Below are 19,927 nucleotides of genomic sequence, written 5' to 3' on the forward strand. Positions count from 1 at the left end.
TGTATCACTCCCACAGAGCTGCTCACTTGCCTTTTCCCCCATCTCTTACAGCAGAATTGTTCCCCTCTTGGAAAGCAACAGGATTTTCTCAACTGCGCCAGCCCAGATCTGCCCAACCTGGCTCAAAGCACGATGAAGAAATTTGGATTTTGAACAGGGGTTAGCTGGAGTTCAAACCTCACCCCTCCAGACCTCTTGGCTTTGCTGTAAAATGAGCTCAAGCCTCAAAGGGTCTTGCCCTGTTTGCTGTTTCCATCTGAGTTTGTGCAGTCACTTGATCTGGGAGCGAGCCCCAGGAGCCCTGGGGTTCATCCACTGTGCCCAAAGCACCCACTGGCACATGGTCAGGAGCCTGAGCTGGACCTGCTGCAGCCCTACCAGGGCTCCCAGGGCTGTGGAGGCCCCTTGGGCAATCCCCTGCCCATCCGGTGCCCCAGATGGCATAAGACAACTTTCTAAACGTGTGTGAGGTCCAGTTTTCCTCCTGATAGCCTGACACCAAAATCTCCTCTTTGATGACCCCACTAAGCCTTACAAGAGTGGAAAGGACTTTCCAGGAGTTCCTTTGCAAGCTCTCAGTTGCTTCTGGAGCTTTTTAAAGCTGCTGAGTTTAACGAGCCAGCCAGTTGCTGCAGGCTCTTGTTTCCCCCTCCGTGTGGTCCCCCTGCATCCCACCGCTGATGCCTGGCAGTGTGTCCTTCCCAAGGTGCAGGACCCGGCTGCCCCCACCATGTGGGTGGAGCACCATGAGCACCCCTCACTCCCACCCCGCTGGGCTCAGGGGATGAGCTTGGGGGCCATTTCCAGATGTGACTGCATCACTGCTTTTTGCTTTCGCTCAGACCCAGGGTCTAAGCCACCACATCCATAAAGAAATCCCTGCTATAATTATCTCCATGGCACTATCATTTGTCTAAGCCCTTAGCAGAGGTCTTAGCTTCAGGCTACAGTGCAGAGCAATTGCCACGTTGTCAGTTAGAAAAGTTGTGGTTCCTTTTCTCTTCTTTTTTTTTTTCCTCTCTAAAATTTTTTCCAGATGTCTTTTTTTTTTTTCCTGAGAAGAACCAGCAGCGGTACAATTTCAATGCGAGTCGTGACTAATCTATTGCAGAGAGCATTCAACAGCTGTGTTCAGCTCCTTGGGATATGAATCAAGCAAATGAAACCTTGGCTTAGGGGATGTGTGACCTCTGGAGCCAAACTGGACCTACAAGTGGCACTGGGCTGCACCTGGGAGCTACGGACACTTGTGGTGGGAGGACAAGGTGCTCCAGCTGGTTCCATTAGAAGGACCCATGGAGTCTTAGACACCATTATAAATCCAGCCTCCCCAGGGACCTGGGAGGGTCACATGGAATATTTATGGATGTGTCTGTGAGTGGTATCAACACCCACATATCAACACCCAGGGGTGGCTTTTGGGAAGTGTGCAGCCAAGAAAAGAAATGGGTGAAGAAGATTTTCTTCCCTTGTTCTTTGCCACCAGCCTCCTGAGCTGCCTGATCACAGAGATTGACCTGTTCACTGGGAAGTGATGATGGGTTTTCATGAATCCCTCCCCTATCTTTCCCCGCTGCTTTCCCTTTCTGTTGTGGTTATATTTTGTTCCTTGTTGGCCATGGGATGTTTAGTCTTACATCTGATCTCTCACATGCAGCAGAAGTGCTGTAAGAGATACAGATGATGAGAGATACGGAGATGGATGAGGAGTGAGCTGATACAGAGCCACAACGGCATCCTACAGAGCAAGGAGGCATCCTACAGAGCAAGGAGGCATCCTGCAGGGCAAGGAGGCATCCTGCAGGGCAAGGAGGCATCCTACAGAGCAAGCAGGCATCCTGCAGGGCAAGGAGGCATCCTGCAGGGCAAGGAGGCATCCTGCAGGGCAAGGAGCCAGCACAGCCCAGAGGTCATCACAGGCCAGTCCCTGTGTTGACATCTAAATCCTCAGCAACATCAGTGGGAAGAGTTAAGCACCCAGGTCCATGTCTCAGCCCCTCTCAAAGATAGCACATAATCACAAGGAATGAACCCAAACCCCAGGCAGCCAAAACAAAACATGATGTTGAATTTTGTTATGGTCTTGGGTGTCCTTCACCCAGCACAATCACACTGCTGGTGCCCAGATGTCCTCAGTCCTGCTGGCTACATGAGACACCATCTTTCCAGCAGCCCCTGGAGACCAGCCCTGGGGTGAGGTTTGATGCCACAGGAGGATCACAAGCTGCAAAGGGCTGGATTATCCACAGGGCTCAGAACAGCCCTGTATGGCACGGAGACACTCTTTAGGGATGCCCAAACTGTAGCAATTTTTGGCTGCTGGCTCTCCTTTGCAGTGCAATGCCATGGCCATGCTGGTTCTGAGGGAGCAGATGCACCTCAGATCCTCTCAGCCATGGAGAGAAGCAAGGAGAGAAGAGCTGGGTTTTCACCCTGAGCATAGAGAGGAACAGATGGGAAAACTCAACTCGAAACAGCTTTGCTGCTTGGCTCCCTCTGGCTGGGCAGCTGCTCCAGCTGAGTTATGATCTGTAAAGTCAAAATACTGAGTGATGTCTGAAGAGACCACTGAATTCAGCTGACTGGCAATTCTGACTGTGGGTTTTGTTCAATCAGTCCAGATCTGCTGGACGATAACCACAGCAGAGAGACCAGCCCAGCATTTCTCTGCCTACTTACAGCATATTTCAGATATGTCTCTATCCTCCACATTCCCTGCGTCATTCTTTCCTCTCCCTCTCCACAAGGCAGTCACAGATATCAGCAGTGTTAGGGGACAGGATGGACGAGCAAAAGCTCTCCCGCTTTCCTCTGCATGCCCTCGAGGATGGGAAACACCAGCTCAGGGAGTGAGCTACTCCGCTGAGAAATGACAGCATTTAACATAATTGCAGCAGGTGAAGTGGTTAAGAGGTGCAAAAACCAAGCAGAGAGCTGGCACTCCCCCATCCCCCCTGCTGTCAGTCCGAGAGGGACAGAGCACTGAAAACTCACGGCAGCAGAGCAGGGAGCTGCTGTGACAGGGACTCTGCTGGGAGGGCTGCGCTGAGGGCTGCTCTGTCCCCGCGAGGGACCCCTTGATCTCCGGCTTGATTTCTCTGGTCTATCCTTTGGAGCCAGGCTGTGCCTCAGGAGGGACTGCCCACTTAGAGGGGGAGAGGAAGAGACGGATTTGGAAAGATAGCGAGGAGGAGGAGGGGGAGAGGCAGCGGGAAACCCAGCCCACCCTTCGGCTTCCTCCTGCCTCCTTCTAAAACCCACAGATTCCTCCAGCCTGTCCAAGAGCCTGAAGTTCCCTCAGCCGTGCTGCCGGGACTGCGAGGTATGGCCCGAGATTCGCGTTTGCCTTTGCTGTGCTTTTCCTCCCGACATGGGGGTCCCCACAGCCCGGCTCGTGGGGGACCCTGGCCAGGGGAGTGTGTCCAGGGGAGTGTGTCCAGGGGAGTGTGTCCAGGGGAGTGTGTCCAGTGCTCGCAATGCATCACTCGGGATGGGGAGCTGGACGCTCTCCACCCCAAGCGGTGCATTTGGAAACTCCTCCTGACTTCACCCCTTTCTCTTCTCTGCAGCATTTCCACTTCTAAACTGTCTCTTACTCAGTTTCGCTGCCAGAGCTTTAATGCTGGCATCTGACTGCAAAGGTTTAACCCGCCCTCGTTCTTCTTTCTCCTCCCTTTTTCCCCTCTGGGTTTTCAGCTGGTGGGTAGTTCCTTAGAGAGATCCGAGAGACCAAGGTCTGGGCACAACCAGCCTGCAGAGAAAATCAGATCTAGTTACGAACAGTCCCCACTAGTCCCAGCCTGAGGTGCGTTGGCAGGTGATGTTTTACTCACCAGAGTATCCAGAGGAAGAACAAAAGAGCTGTCGACTTCATCTCAGCGGTTTTATTTTTTCAGTGTAGCCGGTCTTATTCTTCCTTTGAAAAAAAAAAAAAAAAAAAAAAAGACACTCGGCTTTTTGTTCCGAGCAAACTTTGAAAGCCTTTCAAGTCTGCTGCCCTGGCTTGCCGAACTCTGGCTGATCGACTGTTAGGGAGACGGCGACTGCAGGAGAGGAGGAGTAAAGCTCTTTTGGGGTGGTTTTTTAAGTTTTAGGGACTTGGGTTCGGTCAGGCACTATTTTAGGTCCATACAGAAGAGACAAGGGCTTGCTTCCTTTAAAGGCAGCCGCTGTCCTTCCCGGCCCGGTGACGTGACAGTCTAACTGCTCTTTGTGTCCCTTTTCTAAGAAAGCTCCACTCGGTTGCATCCAGCCAAAAACAAGGAAATTTAACCGTTTGGGGGCTGAATTCCCACCCAAACCGAAGGGCAAAAGTTTCAAGTTGGAGCGAAACCGGGCGTACCGGGAATGTCACCGGTGCTCCCGAGCCCTCAGAGAGGACCAACTCGAAACAGCCCAAAAACTCAGCATCCCTCCAAAAGGACAAAAGTTAATTGCAACCGTTTGTTAGGGTGGATCAGGCGACTTTCAAGTGAAAATGAAAGGCTGTTGCATCCTGCGCAGCAGCAAAAGCCAAGCCATTGTCTGCCACATAGGCAGGAGCAGAGGTGCGGGCGGTGTTGGGAGGGGGAAGAGCAGAAATAAACTTTTCGAAGTTTTTTTCAAGCCCCTCCTTCTACAACACTCTGCTCTTCTATGACTCAGCCCCAGAGGAATGTCGGCTCCCATGGAAACCTTTTCTGGGTCCTCTGGTCCGAAGGATGTCAGGGCTGTTATCGCTGGAGCGCCTGTGGCAGGGCAAGTCCAGGGAATGCTTTGGAGATGGTTTGCATTTTTGCAGAACATTTATCGGACAGTTTATTCTCTCCCTCCTTTGTGGAGCTGTGCGGGATCAGCTGGTTACATCCCCCGGGAGCCGGAGGGACCTCTGGCACCTGGCACTAAAATATCCGGGCTACTTTTGACACTGCCTTAGGTCCAGCCCACACAAAAGAAAAAGCTCAGGCAGGACCGCAAAATTCTGTCTCACCTGTCTGCACAGAGCTCATCCATGAGCCGCTGCCTGCAGACCCCGGCTCGTCCAGGCACTTTTCTTTGTACTAATTTGATTGTTTTCCAGTATGGATTCAGTCTGCAACCTGGAGAAACTACGGCAGCTTCAGCACACAGCTGTGATGGGCTCTTGCCGTTGTATCAATAAGCCCTGTAAGATCTGGAACATTTCCTAGTTCAATCAGAGCTGCTCAGCCCCCAGCACAGGGAATGGGTTCACACAGTGCTGGGGTGTAGCCGTGTCTCTGCTGACTCTGCATGGGCACATGGAGTAGGTAGATTTCTTCCCCGCCGTGTTTTACTTGGAGTGTGTAAATGTGTGTGTGAGCTAAAGGGAATTGCACTTCCATCTAAACCTTCCATGGCTGTCTGAGCCTGCACACTGCGTGAGAGGGGTCTGTGCAGGTGGCAGGAGCCAGGCTGGCTTCCGCCCACTCCCCTGCCCTGCTCCCCAGGCACCCAGGGCAGCTGCAGCACATCTGGGTGAGCCAGCACCGAACATGCAGGGACCTGTTCAGCAGGGAGCTTTATGGGGACTCACGCAAACAGCTCCGGCTTCAAATGGAATTTTAGCCTGGGAGTGGCTGCTGAGCAAAGCTCAGAGGGTCTTGCTTGCATAGGGAGGTCAGGGCGAGGCAGTGGGGACCCAGCCCTGGCGTTGTGTCTCTATGGGGGTCACACTCGGTCACCCATCTGCACCTTGAAAACTGTGGCCCCAGTGGGCTTTGGCAGAGTCTTTTTCTGGGCCAGTCTTGCCTTTACACTCCGTGTGAGGTGGGGGAATGTCAGCTCCTCCAGAGGCTTGGATGAGCCGTGAGCAGAAGGAGGGTGGGTGCAGGAGACCCTGCTGCCGGGCTGGGCTGCAGGCAGGAGCTGAGGCATGGGAGGGTTTTGCCCAGCCATTGCCCATTCCTGCCTCCAAGGCTGCAGTGGGAGGAGGCAGCGGAGCCCCTCACCCGGGGTTAGCAGGGGTGGCAGCTGGGGTGAGCCCGGTGGCCTCGGGGAGGAGCTGTCAAAGTGGCCAGGCAGAGACTCCTCCCCACGCTAACGTGGCACCCCAAAGGGCTTACGCAACCCTGGACAGGGCCAGCGCCACATGGACCACTTCCCACCATCCATGGAGCCTCTCCTGGAGGCTGCGCCTGCCTCGTCAGTGTCCTCCCCCGACCCACAAAGGCCCCCAGGCTGGGGTCCCCATGAGAGACCCACAGACCCAGTGGCACAGATTCTCCTCTGTGCATCGCTGCAGGGTGTTTTCCCCATCAGGAGAAACCGATGATGGTGCCACAAGCTTGGGGGGAGCGTGGCAAAGAGTTTCCCAGAGCAGCTTGCTTTGAGTTTATGGAGGTGCTGAGGGTCAGCCTCAGACCTCTCTACACCCCGTGGTCTTCTTCTTTGGGGTATGCAATGAACAGCTGGTGCTGAGGGCCATCCTGGAAAGGGGTTGTTTGTGGGAGCCCCCAGACCCTGTTCATAGAGTGACTGGGAGCTGAAAGCCCCATGTAGGATGCAAGTGGGGTCAGGTATTAAAAAGGCTGTGCAGCCCATGGGTCCTGCAGCCCATGCGTGCCCTGTTGTCTCCTCAATTCACAACCTTCAGGAGGGCAGGCCTGAGGAGAGGGTGGTGACCATGCAGCTTCTCTCATTCTATACTCAGCAGCCCTTTCTGTGCTGGTTTCCAGCATCCTGCAAAGTGCTGGTGTCTGTTGATTCCTTTAGGATGCAGAAGGACATAAGTCCCTGCTTGCTAAAATCTTTTTCCCTGTTTTCTTCTGTCCAAAATGACCCCTTGGCTGCACCCCCCTTGCTGCCCTCTGCCCTCCGTGGGGCTCACAAAGCAGTGCCAGCCACTCCCAGTGCAGAGCCCCTCAGGGATCCTCCCAAGTCCCTCCAGCTGGGGGATGGATGCTGAGCTCGTGGTGCGGCCCAGCTGCCTGCTCCAAAGAGCATCCTCTTGGATAGCAGGACCATGGCTGCTCCACAAGGAGGGAGACTTGCACCACGGACCACATTATCCTGATGGAGCAACTCCGTGTGCAAGGCTCCTGAGCTGTTATTTCAGGACTTTTGACCACCAGGCATTCAGGAATGACCATTTGCAAGCCAGCCAGGGGCTCACAGACACTGCAATGTCCTCGCTGCACAGGCTTTGCCTCCAAAAGGTTGTCGTTTTATAATAAATTTGTTTTACCATCTAAGGCACAAGACAGCTCTGCAGAACTTGTTTGCTCAGACTTTTTCGTGTTCCTTCTTCCTCCAAACACAACACTGGCAGCTCCAACCGTCTGCTGGCTCCTAGCAAACATGTAATTCCCTGACCCCAGCTTACTGCATGTCCAGACTTTGAAATTCAAGGCTTTTTTAAAGCTTGGGGAAATGATCTAAGATGGCCTTGGTGTGGGGTTGGGTTCTTGTTAGTGCCACCTTCCACATGTGCATGCACTGCCCTCTTCTTCAGGCTGGGCACTGCCCAATGAGCATCACTGAACCTCAGAGCATCTTCCAAAGTAAACAAGACCCTTGGGAGAAGCCCAGGAGGAGCCTTTACAAGTCAGGGGATACCAGCAAGAGGGGAGATGGCCAGAATCACCAGTACTTTTCCACCTCCCTCCCCAAACAACCCTTCCAGGAGTGAAGAACCAGTGATCTCTGCTCGCAAATGCTGGCAGAGCTCACAGAAGCCTCCTGAACAAATCAAGACCAGGGGAAGGGACAGCTCATACCAAGCAGGAGAGGAGGGAGCTGCTCAGCTGCAGCCTTGATAGAGCAAAAGGGCTCATCACCCCCTCCCCACAGCTCCTCTGCCACAGGTCCTTCATGCCACCACAGCAGCCATCCCCAGCACCCCCTCCCAGCCCTCTGACATCCCAAGGAAGCTGCCATCCATTCCCTATTTTGCACAGACACCCCACTGGGGGCTGGGTGAGGTCCTGAGATTGGAAAGAGGATTTTCTCTGAGTGGCCAAACCATGCTAAGTTCGAAAGCAGAGCCCAGCCTGGCTGGCGTCTCGGCAGCACAGGTTTGGTGTGGTTTTACACCCAGAGAGCTGCTGTGCATGGAAAGGAAAGGATGCAGTGACATCAGATATCCTGGGAGAGAAGAAGAGACCTTGTCCAACACTTTCTGTCCCAGCAAATCCCTCCCTTTGCTGGCGCCAGGGCGGGCTGTGCTGGCCCGGGCGCGCAGGTGGAGCGGAGGAGCGCAGGCGGAAGGGAGACTTGGCAGGGGGACAGGTCCCCTCGCTGGCACAAGCGAGAACGGCGGAGTTCCACTGTCCCCGGGGCGGAAGGGAGCGGGCAGCCCTCGCTGCCACCGGCATATTAAGCGGCCAGCTGAGCTCCTCTCCGCCCGCACACAGAGGGGCTCGTCCCTGCCAAACAGGAACCGGGGGGGACAAGGCCAGGGGGATGTCACCAGCTGCACTCTCCTCCTGGCTCACATCACAGCCACTGTTAGCTGGGCTGCCTCGTCCTACAGAGGCTCTGCAACAGCCCAGACTGGGAAGGTGCAAAGGGCTCATCCTTCTGGAGCTCGTCTCCCAGCAGGACACAACCCCCAAGTGGTCTTGGGTCCCTCAAACCCAGTCTGGGGACCCTCAGGTCTGAGCAGGAAAGGGAAAAACAATAGTAGACACCTATACATGTTAGGCTTTGATATCCCTAGGGATGTCTGTGTCCATAGGGGAAGGGGTTTTCTAAAGGATTTAATTGTCAAGTGCTCTGTCTCATTGTCTCTCTGTTATCTCTTTCCTTCCTCCACTTCCATTTTTCCTCTGATTGACAAATAAGATGATAGAGCTTCATTCCTTTTACCTGGCACTCATAACAGGGGATTTCTAACATGAAAAATATGGGGTGATTTGTAAAAAAAAAGCCTCCAGAGAAGGAAAGAGCCAATTTGACTGTGATTTTCCTAAAGGCATCCAGGAGAGCAACAGACATCTAAACCCCACTGTCTCATTTTGCAAAATCAAATGAATTTATCTTGGAAACACGATTTGGCCCAAGATTTTGGCTAGAAGAGCCATCATGTGGGTCTGTAATGCTGAACAGACAAGGCAGGAAATGGAGAGAACGCCCTTCTCGAAGTGTCTGAGTGCTCAGCCTGGAGCCCAGCGGTACACAGTGGCCTCCTTCCTCATCCCTCCTTTTCCTCTGCTTTATTCAAGGTCTGCTGAAAGATGAGGGCCTGGATTTTCTTCCTTCTCTGCCTGGCAGGCAAAGCCCTGGCAGCGCCGGTAAGTGCAGGAGACAGCAGAGCCTCTGCTGTCGGGGATGTCCATCTGGAGTAGCCGATGGGGATTTTCTTTTATAACAAATAAAGTACTGAGGGATGAGGGGCAACTTGAGGGTGGCCCTACTGCCCATTCCAGTGGGTCACCCCCCTTGGGACTGCCCCACGGATCCCCACTCACGGGTCTTTGCCCCTGCAGCAGGAGGCTCTGCCCGATGAGACAGAGGTCATCGAAGATCCCACCACAGAGGTCAGTGGTTCTGTCCCTCCTCCTCACCCACCCCCTCAGCACCACAGCTCTGGGCAGAGCATCCCCAAAGCGCTGGGGAGCCAAGGGGGAGCTGCTCTGCCCCCCAGGCAGCTGGGGCTGTGCTCTGTGTGCACCCACAGCAGAAACACCAACCTCTTTTGCAGGAGCCTGTGGGGGCTAATCCTGTCCAGGTGGAGGTGGGAGAGTTCGAGGAACCCACGGAGGATGTAGAGGAGATTGTTGCAGAGAGTAAGTCCCTCTTTCCCTGCCCTCCTGCTGGCAGGGACACCATCCCCTCCCTGTGTGGGGGAGTTTAAGCCACCCCAAACACTGAGGGGCTCCTTTGGGAAGGGCTGTAGCACAAGGACAATGCCAGCCTGGGTGCACATTTAAAGCAAAAGAGGCACATGGCCTCTTCCAGCCCTGGGCTCTCTGTAAGCCCATTTTTGCAACAGAAGAATGGCTAAAGAAAGGAGTTCAGGATTAGCTCAAGGGCTAGCATGGACTTCTGGAAACCTTCACATCTTCCTGGTGTGAGAATAGATGCTGGGGGCTGTCCCTGGCAAAGTCTCTGTCTTCCCTCTGTGCTGAGGTGCGCTGAGCATCTCATGGGAGGTGAGGATGTGGCTGGCTCTGACTTTGCTCCCCTCCTGCTGCAGACCCCTGCCAGAACCACCACTGCAAGCACGGAAAGGTGTGCGAGGTGGATGATAACAACTCGCCCATGTGTGTGTGCCAGGACCCCTCCAGCTGCCCCGCCACCGCTGGCGTCTTCGAGAAGGTGAGGGCAGCAGCTGCTGGGTGGCCCAGGGCAAGGAGGGACCCACATGGGCTTTGCCAGATGGAGACAGAGTAAGGGTGGCTGGTGAAGAAGGAGCCATTGCCCACCCCAGGAAACAAGTCAGACATCTCGTTTGGAGGCTCTCCCTGCCTCTCATGCAGCATCTGCCCTTCCTGTGCAGGTCTGTGGCACTGACAACAAGACCTACGACTCCTCCTGCCATTTCTTTGCCACCAAGTGCACCTTGGAGGGAACCAAGAAGGGACACAAGCTGCACCTGGACTACATTGGGCCTTGCAAATGTAAGTGGGGCCAAACCCTCAGACAACAGGATCCCTAACTGGGCACACCCCCCCCATGTTCACAGTCTGAGGGAGAGCAAAGGTCCTGGCAGGCTCGGGGCTGAGGTGGGAGGGCACTGGGGCTGCATGTCCAGGGTGTGGAGCTGCATGTCCAGATGCTGCACTGACCACTGTGTATGACCTGCAGTCATCCCTGCCTGCCTGGACACAGAGCTCACCGAGTTCCCCCTGCGCATGCGGGACTGGCTCAAGAACGTGCTGATCACCCTGTACGAGCGCGACGAGGACAACAACCTGCTGACCGAGAAGCAGAAGCTCAAGGTGAGGGACAGGGGAGGCAGTTCACCCCTGCAACGGAGCCAGCACAGACAGGGAGCCTGTCCACAGTGACCTGTGGGATCCCTGTAAAGTCCCTCCCAAGGTCCCCCCTTGCACCCCATTTCCCTACTGACAAGGTCTCCCCGGCCTCTCCCATGGCAGGTGAAGAAGATCCATGAGAACGAGAAGCGCCTGGAGGCTGGTGACCACACCGTGGAGCTCCTGGCCCGGGACTTTGAGAAGAACTACAACATGTACATCTTCCCCGTGCACTGGCAGTTCGGGCAGCTGGACCAGCACCCCATTGATGGGTGAGTGCCAGCAGAGCAGGACAGAGACCCCACCATTTCTTGCCCAAGGACCAGGGTGATTCGGCAGTAGAAGGTGCCAAGGCAGGCTGGAGATGTGACACAAGTGGGTGGCTGGTGGCAGAGTCACATCTTGCAGAGGTTGTGGCAAACCAGGCTGGGGTAGAGGCACCTTTGCCTCCTGCAACCAGCTCTTCTGCAGGCCTCCCCCAGCCCCAGCTGCTCCCACCTCCCTTGGGTGTGGAGTTTCTCTCTTCTCAGATTTACTGTTCTATGATAGTCCCCTAAAATATCATAGTCCAAAGGCCCCGGGATAACTGCAGCAGCTGAGATAGCAGCTGCTGGCTTAGCTGTGGGCTGGAGATGGGCATGAGAGTGATCACACACGTGGGCCTGTGGGGTGGGGGCAGCTGGCAGGGACCCCCAGCTGGTGGCTATTTCATGACCAGCACAGCCAGCTGCAAAGGCAGACACCAGCCTTGACCCTGGTGACACTTAGGGGCTGATACTGGGAGGGCACTGGGACAGCAGCCAAAACAGAGAGCTGGGGCAAGCATCTACCCTCCTGTGACCACGTGGTCACCTTGGCAGGTACCTGTCCCACACCGAGCTGGCCCCGCTCCGTGCCCCCCTGATCCCCATGGAGCACTGCACCACTCGCTTCTTCGAGGCCTGCGACCTGGACAACGACAAGTACATCGCCCTGGAGGAGTGGGCCAGCTGCTTTGGCATCAAGGAGCGTAAGTGCTGAGGAGGGCAGGAATGGGGGTGGAGGGGAGACTGAAGAGCACCCCCAGAGCCCCCACTCTGGCTGAAGCAATGCATTACAGCCTGCCCTGGGTGAGGGAGAGCAGGGGGGAGTGGGGAGGGTGCAGGAACAGTGGGACCCTGGCACCATCCACCTCCTGACTTTGTCTCTCTCTTTTCCTTCCACAGAGGACATAGACAAGGATCTTGTGATCTAAACGCTCGCCTTCCTGCTCTGCTGCCAACTTTGTCATGTTTTAACCTTCCCACTTCCTTTGGTTTTTAAATTGCTTTTGTTTTGTTTTGTTTTTCCCCTGGGAACAAGGTGCTAATATAGGTCTAAACATATGTAGTAACGGTGCTAAGAGAAATAACAGTCCTCCTTCATAGCCTTATCTATCACCACTAGATTACTCACCCAGCTGTTTCCACATGTTCTTACCAGCCTTTTCTCTCTCTGATGTGTCTTTACCGCGGACTGTTCCTGTGCTAAATATCCGCTCTGCGTTGGCATCCGCTCTCGGATTGGCTTCTCCTAACTTCTCGCTAACAGCACGTTCCTGACATGTCAGACACAAAACCCTCTCAGCTGATTCACCGCCCCAGTCACAGATGCCAGCGAGGGAAGGCAGAGCCAGAGGATGTAGGAGGATTGGGTTCTCAAGCAGAGCAGCTGCAGGTGACATTGTGGCCACCCAGCTCGTGGTAGGAAGGATGGAGAGGGGTGAGAAAGACGGAGTGGTAGGATTTTGTTTTCCCTTTTTTTTTTTATTTTTCCCTCCCATTCCCAGGGCTTGAATTTAGCAGTTATTGGGCACAAAAAAAAAAAAAAAGAGAAATCGAACAAGTGAATAGGGAAGTGCACAGAATTTCAAACAAGTAAGATGAAATGATTCCCAACCTGTAAAATCGTCTTCAATAATAAAGGTTTGAAAGTGCTACATGCTTCACCATCACTCAATGACCACGCTGCTGTCGTGTTTTCTGTGCTAGATGGGGTGTGTGTGGCTCACCTTGACCTTGTGATTCAGCTGTAGGTGAGATAAAGCTCTTGGCTCTCCCCAGATCACAGTGCCCATAAGCACTGCTCACCCCTCTGCCTTGGCTGTGCTTAAATTCCAGCCCTGCTCTCCCAGGGAAGCCGTGTCACACTTGGAAGGAATGTTTCTGCCCAGAAAGTGGCATATTTGCCACATGCTCGAGGGAAAGGCTGTAATATTTTTTTCCTCTTGTGGATTTAAGGGATGCAAAGGATGGAAGGGAAAAGGTATTTGGATTTTGCTTTATAAGAGAGGGTCCTGACAGGAGCAAAGTGATGGTTAAATCTCCCAGGCTGAGAACTCTTTTTTTACCTCTGAATGTTCCCCGTGCCTTATATTATTAAATTCCTGCCACAGTGTGAGCAACCTCATGAGTCTCTGTAATAAAAAATATTGATTTGAAACACTGACAATAAACCAGACTGCAATGTTCCTCTGTTTCATCCCATCCTGGTGAGGGGGGTTGCCCCCTCAACACCAACCTCATGGGTTCAAATTGTTACCACAGGTCTCCCAGCCCCAGAAAAGGTTCTGGTCCAAGGTAAGCTGAGGTGCTTCTGCCCATTCCAGCCCATCACTGCAAAGGGCTTGGGGAATATCAGATGAGTAGCATGTGGGTGGAGATGGGGTCACTGCAGCAGCCAGCACAGACACTCATGTGGCTCTCAGGCCCTTGCTTTCATCAGCAATAAGATCCCTGGGAAAGGCAAAAAGGCACAACAGTAGGAAAAGAAACACCCCCATTTGCATGGGCTAAAAATAGCCAAGTTGCAAGAGCTCTGGCTCAGCTGTGAGGTCCCTGTTGACAGCCCCTGTGGGATGTGCTGCGCTCCCAGTGGAGCTGTCGGGTCAGATCCTGCACAGGGTCACTCCCAGCTGCCCAGAGCCCTGGGCAGATCCCACAGGAGACAGTCACTCTGCAGTGTATTGCCAAGGTGTTTCACCCCAGTGGGAAAGCTGTTGCCCAGAGTGGCCAGGGGAGGGTTTTCTACCCCTGCCTTGAAGCACAGCACCCATTCCACCTGGCCACACTGCTTCCCAGGGCTGTTAGCCAAAGGGGGGTTCTCAATGGAGACACAGTGAGTGTCTCCCCACCACGGGAGCAGCCTCTGCAAGCAGACCTGACACAGAGAGGGGCACCACCACCCATGACCCCTGCAAGAGCCAGCTGGATGTGACCCACCTCCAGGCCTGGAGAGTTGTTGAGAGAAGGTTTGGGCAGGAGAGAGGACAGGAAGACAGGCAGGGGCTGGAGAAGATCAGCCATCCTGTGCAAGCCTGCTTTCCAGCCACTCCCTCTCAGCCAGAAACCCTCATTCCACTCCCTCGCCGAGATGCAGCTGCATTCTTTCCAGCTCAGCCCTCTGCCAGCGCTGCCGGACAGGCACCGGAGCTTCCTGTGCAAGGGAAGGCTTTCCAGCCTTCCTGTCCCCTGCCTTCAGTGCAGGAGTCAGCTCTAAGTCCCAGCAAGCTCAGGAAAGCCAGCAGGAGAGCTGGTTATCACAGCTCTGGAAGGTGATCCATCTCCAGGGCCATGTCCCATCCCATGGGACAATACCCATGTCCCAGCAGTCTGGGAGTCCCAGCCCAAAGGAGCCAGTCCAGTGCTATAACAACGTGCAGCTGCCCTGGCTTTAACTGAGCATCAGAATGAGCTCAGGAGGTTGAAGCTGGGGCTCTCTTAACCCTTCGAAGGTCACAGCCTGAAGTATCAAGTGGCTGGAATTTCACTGCCTTGGGGCAAATGCCATACAAGGGGTTATGTCAGGACTCGAGGAATAAGCTGGCCTCTTTGAGCTTTCAGACCTAGACAGTCCGCAAGGGTGGAACAGAACAGCCCTTTCCCTGTTAGAGCCGAAATGGAGCCTTCCCGTGCCTGTACAGCAGTAATGAAACTCGCCTGTACTTTCCGAGTGGAAATTCTCCCTGTGGTTAGTGCTGACTGAGGACACAGTTTGCAAACCAAAAAAAAAAAGGAAATAGAAAAATAATAGAGAGATCTGGATCCAAAGCCAGCATCAGCCTGACCCGAATGCTACAGTGCATCTGCAGAGATGGTTCATTTTGGTGCAGTTACTCGCTGAGCCATGTCCTGCACTCAAGAGAGGAAAGATGGGACAGACAAAGATTTCTGTAGAGATTCGTGCCGTCCTCTCTGTTTTCCTGACCCTTGCTTTTGTAAGAGAAACAAACTGTGGCATGAATACTGCATTAAGCTTTGTGGATTAAAGGTACAAAATGCAGGTGATGAAAAAGGTGACAAGCCAGGGATCACCGTGACTACTCCAGCCACACACCTGGAGACAGCCTGGACTCAGAGCCTCACTGTCTGCAAGGTGTGGCTACACCTGGAGCTGCTTCTACTCTAGCTAACAGTGACACTGGAAACCCATGGAATTAAACTCATCCTACAGCAGAGAATCATGGAATCACAGAAAATTCTGAGTTGGAAGGGACTCACAAGGATCATTGAGTCTAACTCCTGGGTCTGCACAGGACAACCCTAAGAATTACACCACGTGCCTGAGAGGCTTGTCCAAATGCTTCTTGAGCTCTGTCAGGCTTGGTGCTGTGACACTCCCCTGGGGAGCCCCTTCCAGTGCCCAACACCCTCTGGATATTCAATAATATCCAACCTAAGCCTCCCCTGATACAGCTTCATGTCATTCCCTCAGGCTCCATGCTGGTATTTCACCCAGGTTCAAGTCTCCTCAGCTAAAATCAGCCCTGCAAAGGAAGATTGAACCATATAACTGAGGGCTTTGACCCGTGTTCAGGTACGCAGGGTGGTGGGGTTGATGGACCTATCATTCCCGGTGGGAATCTCACACACGGGTCTCTCTCCCAGCAGTTCAAGCACACCCAGAATTGCTGCTGAGGGGGGATCTCATCATGGGTCCCCCAGTGCCAGGATCACCTCCACCCCTCTGCCCTGCTCCGGCTTGTGGCACAGCTTCCAAACTGCCCGTATCCCTGCGGAGCATCCTTTTGTCTTAAAATCTCTTACGTATTTCAAAGATGGACAAATTCAGTAAAATCTTGCCCAACCTCCAGCAAAGAGACAACACCAGGGGAAACACTTCCAGGGACGCATCTCCCTGCGGCCGGCCTGGACGGAGGGCAGAGGGGAAGGAAGCGAGCACCCCTCTGCCCCTCGAAACTGTGAGAGGCGCGTCCTCTTCTTCCTCCTCCTCCTGCTCCTCCTGCTCCTCCTGCTCCTCCTGCTCCTCCTGCTCCATCCCCAGCAGCGGCAGCGGCGCGGAGCGGCCAGCGGGGGGAGCGATGTGGCCGGCGATGGAGCGGGGAGGCTCTGCCGGAGCGGGGTGCGGCGGGCAGGTTGTCCCGGGGCTGTTCGGGCGCCGGGCGGGAGGACGGACCCGCTCCCGCATCCCTCAGCCGAGGGCTCTGCCCTTCGCAGCGGAGCGGCTCAGAGCCCTGGTCCCTTTAGGGGCTACGTCCCCACCACGCTTGGCTATCCCATCTCATCCCATCTTGTCCCATCTCATCCCATCCCGTCCCATTTGCTAAATCCTTTCGACATAAAGCAGTGTATCAAGTCTGAGGCTAAGTTTGGCCAGGGGGTCCACTCTGAACCTCATGACTCAAGGGGAGGCTCTTCCTTACCCTTTGCACTCTTATCCTTTTGTACCTCTGGTCTCCAGGCAAATCCCTTTAAGACGGTTCTGATCGATTTTCCCTGTGTATGCTTCATCTGTGTAGGAAGTGACAGAGTGGATGTTAAGCTGCACTTTCACAAACTTAGATTAAAACTTTCTTTTGCCGATACCTTTGTCAGTGACTCTTTAGGTGACCTAAGCCACTCATTCATGACACCATCCCACCTCACCGAGAGGGGTCTGAGCCCCCCCAGCCCTTCTGGAGCACAGACCATTTTTCACTCTAAAGGACTCATGGCTTATATGATCCCAAACTTTGTGTTTTGCAGCTCAGTCTGTCTCTCTCAGTACCATTCCCTCTAATTTTTGAACCTACTGTCTGGTTTTAACTTGATTTGATGGAGCATAAAACCACAGCCATGGCATTCCTCAGGGTGGCCTGAGGACACAGAGAGGATGCAGACAGACGGACAAGTACTTCACTGCACAGTGATGCTGAATTCTAACAGGAGCTGGGCTCAGTCTGATGCTCTGGTGCCAAGTTAATTGCATGGTAAGTAATTATTTGTGTCAGGTTTTATCCAGTTTCTGCACTGCCCATGGAGGACTTCCATTACTTTCTATTTTATGTCCTACCACATAAACCAGGGCCATTTCCCAATTAAGCCCATTTTTTGTCAGGCTCAGTATTATGCTCCCAATCAAAGAAACACTGATTCCGTGATTCTTGGGAAACAACTCGCCCCAGGACACATTTTTATGTGCATTCCCTACATTTTTCTTAATTTCATATTCCTTTTGATTGCTGCTCCATTTGGACTCGAGAGACTGTACAAGTCTCTTGTTGTTTCTTGTCCAAACACCTCACTGATCACCTTTACTGCCTGGGTTTTGGAGACTCTGCTGCGGTCAGCTCCGGGGCCGAAATTCTCCATGCACAAAGCCAAGCCTGACCGCAGCCTGATGGTGACTGTCTGCGGCTGCCCAGGGCAGTCATGGCACCATAACCATGCCTGGCAGGGCAATTCCTGGTGGCTGGGGCTGTACCTGAAACTCACAGGGCTTTTCACAGCCAGAAGCAGTGTCAAACCACCACAGGACTCCTACACTGAGCATCCAGTGCCGACCAGCCAAGTGATGCTTTCCTTCCCATGAAATGAGGGATCTCCTGGAAACTGGAGGCTCTTTCTCCACCAACACTAATGTCCCCAGAAGAGCTGCTTTGGCTCACAAGTGCCTGAACTGGATGCAGTCTGGAAGCTGGGTTAATATCTGGGCCAAGTATCACCCCTTGTTTGCTGTGCTCCTTCTCCCTGAAGTATCTGCTATTGAGTGCAGAGATGAGTCAGGGCAGACCTTTGGTCTGACCCAGTCCTGCTGCTCTTCTGCACTAACCACACCTGTAATCATGCCCTGTCTGCTTGAGCTTGAGCAGCACGATTCATCCTGCAGGACTCCTGTTGTTTCCTCCTGGCCATGGTGTCCTTAATGAAAACCTTACCTTATCTACCATCAGATATTCCCCCATCACTTGCGAGCCAGCTCCAGGTTTTAGCTCTGGTGTGGATTTTCATGCCCTTCAAAGAGCTGTTCCCTACTCTGAGCACTGCCCACATGCTGTCTGTTTGGTGAGCCTTTATCCTGCTCCACAGGAATAATTTCCTTTTCCTTTACAGCTTGCTCATCCTGGAGTATTTTACTTAACATGTCTTGTTTGCATCCTTCTCCTTTGCCTGGCAGCTGGCATCGGATGAACTACCTCTGGCAGGAAGAAACATGCTGTAATAATCAGAGGGGAAATCTGGAGGGCTCCAGAGGTTTGCTTCTCTTCAGAGGCAGATGCCCATATCCCCTGCACGTTAACCATAACACAGGGCCTGTGCATGCAGATGTTCTCAAGCCAGTGCTGGCAAACTACAACCCCTGGCCATGGAAACTCATTTCCCCTGGAGATCCTGGCATGGTGGACAGACTGGAATGAGCACAAATTTCCCTCTCTGAAAGAGCAAAAGAGGATGGGAGGAGAAGACCATCCTTCCCTCCTTGGCTGCCTCTGCCTAAAAACTGGCAGGGATGAAAGTGGTGCACACAGAGCTCACACCTGCAAACCCCTGCCTGTGCTGCCCACATGGGCAGCCCTCCAGGGAGGAGAACACGGGTGGGAGCCAAGCAGCCTCTGCAGCCCTCAGCACTGCTGGGCTCAGCCTGGCGCTCCCACACCGCTGTGTCCATCCCTTCTCCCACCTCCTCCAGACCCCATCACCACCATGCAGCTGCAGTGCCACAGCAGTGACCCCTTGGCAGACCCCTGGCTTGTCTCCCCGAGGATGCTCAATTCTGGCTTGAAAAGCCAAATGTTGGCTGAGGAGGAACTCCTTTGGAAAGGAGCTGGGCTGGGATGTCAGGGCACACCTTGCTGCTCCAGCAGCCAGCCCCCCTTCCACAGCCCCAACCTCGGGGCTCTGCTGAGGGCTTCCCTTCTCCTCCACACTGAAGCCGTGGCTGGCTTCCCTGCTTCTCGCCTCCAGCCGTACCTTTAACATGTGTGGGCAAACCCAGGTTCCTGAATGCAACTCGGTTCAAGCAAAGGTGTTGGGGCACGTTCCGTTTGGGAAAGAAGGAATGATTGAATTGCTGGGGAAAGGCCAGCCTTGGACTGCCAAAGCTGGGAGAGGCCTGGCTTCCTGATCCAGCCCTGTCTGGGAAGGCTTGTGAATGGACCCAGGGAGGAGCCACAGGGACAGAGGAAACAAGATGGGGTTGAGACATGCCCCCTGCTGCAAAAGGTTCCTTCTGTGAGGGTGCCAAAGGATCTGCAAAGAGAGTGAATGAACCTGCCTTGGCATCCCTGCTTCTTTCTAAATGTTTCCTCTTTCCATCCAGGTGGGAGAGCAAAAATCTTCCCCTTCCATGCAGACCAAACTGAGACCACATGGCAGAGCCGTGCTTCACACACACGTGTGCACACCCACGCACAAACAGGGGTTCTTGGGTTATCTGACAAGTTCCTACTTCTTCTTCCATGTTCTGTTCCCTCTCTGCTTCTCCCTGGGCTCAGCTCATCCTTGCACAGCTCCTGCCATCTCAATGAGTTATACCACAGTCAAGCTGCGTCCAGGTGTTTCTGACTCTTCCCAGCCCCACAGAGAACAGGAGTGGGGCTTGTTAACCCGAGACAACTCTGTGGGTGCCTCTGTCTGGGAGCCATCCATTCAAACCCTCCTGCCAGCCAAACCCCATGTCCATCTCTGCACACCCTCTCCTTGCCTCTGTCCCATCCTGCCAAGCCGGCTCCTCAGAGACACAGATGCTCCCAAACTGGCCCCCACACACGACTG

The 19,927-nt window shown here is 53.9% G+C and overlaps 1 protein-coding gene across 2 annotated transcripts; it reads left to right on the forward strand.

The window, feature by feature from the left end:
- The first annotated feature begins 3,122 nt into the window (after positions 1-3,122).
- LOC121658097 (SPARC) lies at positions 3,123-13,404 on the forward strand. 2 transcript variants are annotated; one of them, XM_042014537.1, is made up of 10 exons: positions 3,123-3,322; positions 9,162-9,230; positions 9,426-9,476; positions 9,641-9,725; positions 10,136-10,257; positions 10,439-10,559; positions 10,747-10,880; positions 11,040-11,188; positions 11,777-11,925; positions 12,122-13,404. In XM_042014537.1, the coding sequence occupies exons 2-10, from the start codon at positions 9,174-9,176 to the stop codon at positions 12,148-12,150; spliced, it is 897 nt and encodes a 298-aa protein (XP_041870471.1). In that variant the 5' UTR covers positions 3,123-3,322; positions 9,162-9,173; the 3' UTR covers positions 12,151-13,404. The 2 variants fall into 2 exon arrangements, with proteins under 2 accessions (XP_041870471.1, XP_041870472.1); XM_042014538.1 differs by lacking the exon at positions 9,426-9,476.
- Positions 13,405-19,927: the final 6,523 nt, after the last annotated feature.

This window comes from Corvus kubaryi, unplaced genomic scaffold, assembly GCF_017639235.1.
Source record: "Corvus kubaryi isolate FWS band 111438036 unplaced genomic scaffold, C.kubaryi_AGA036_p1.0 split2-37374, whole genome shotgun sequence".
Classification (NCBI taxonomy): Eukaryota; Metazoa; Chordata; class Aves; order Passeriformes; family Corvidae; genus Corvus; species Corvus kubaryi.

Excerpts from the sequence above, each read along its gene's own strand:
- LOC121658097 (XM_042014537.1), top strand. The coding sequence starts at position 9,174 with ATGAGGGCCTGGATTTTCTTCCTTCTCTGCCTGGCAGGCAAAGCCCTG. Across the intron at positions 10,258-10,438 it reads CCGCTGGCGTCTTCGAGAAG|GTCTGTGGCACTGACAACAA; the intron begins GTGAGGGCAGCA and ends CTTCCTGTGCAG. Across the intron at positions 11,189-11,776 it reads GACCAGCACCCCATTGATGG|GTACCTGTCCCACACCGAGC; the intron begins GTGAGTGCCAGC and ends TCACCTTGGCAG.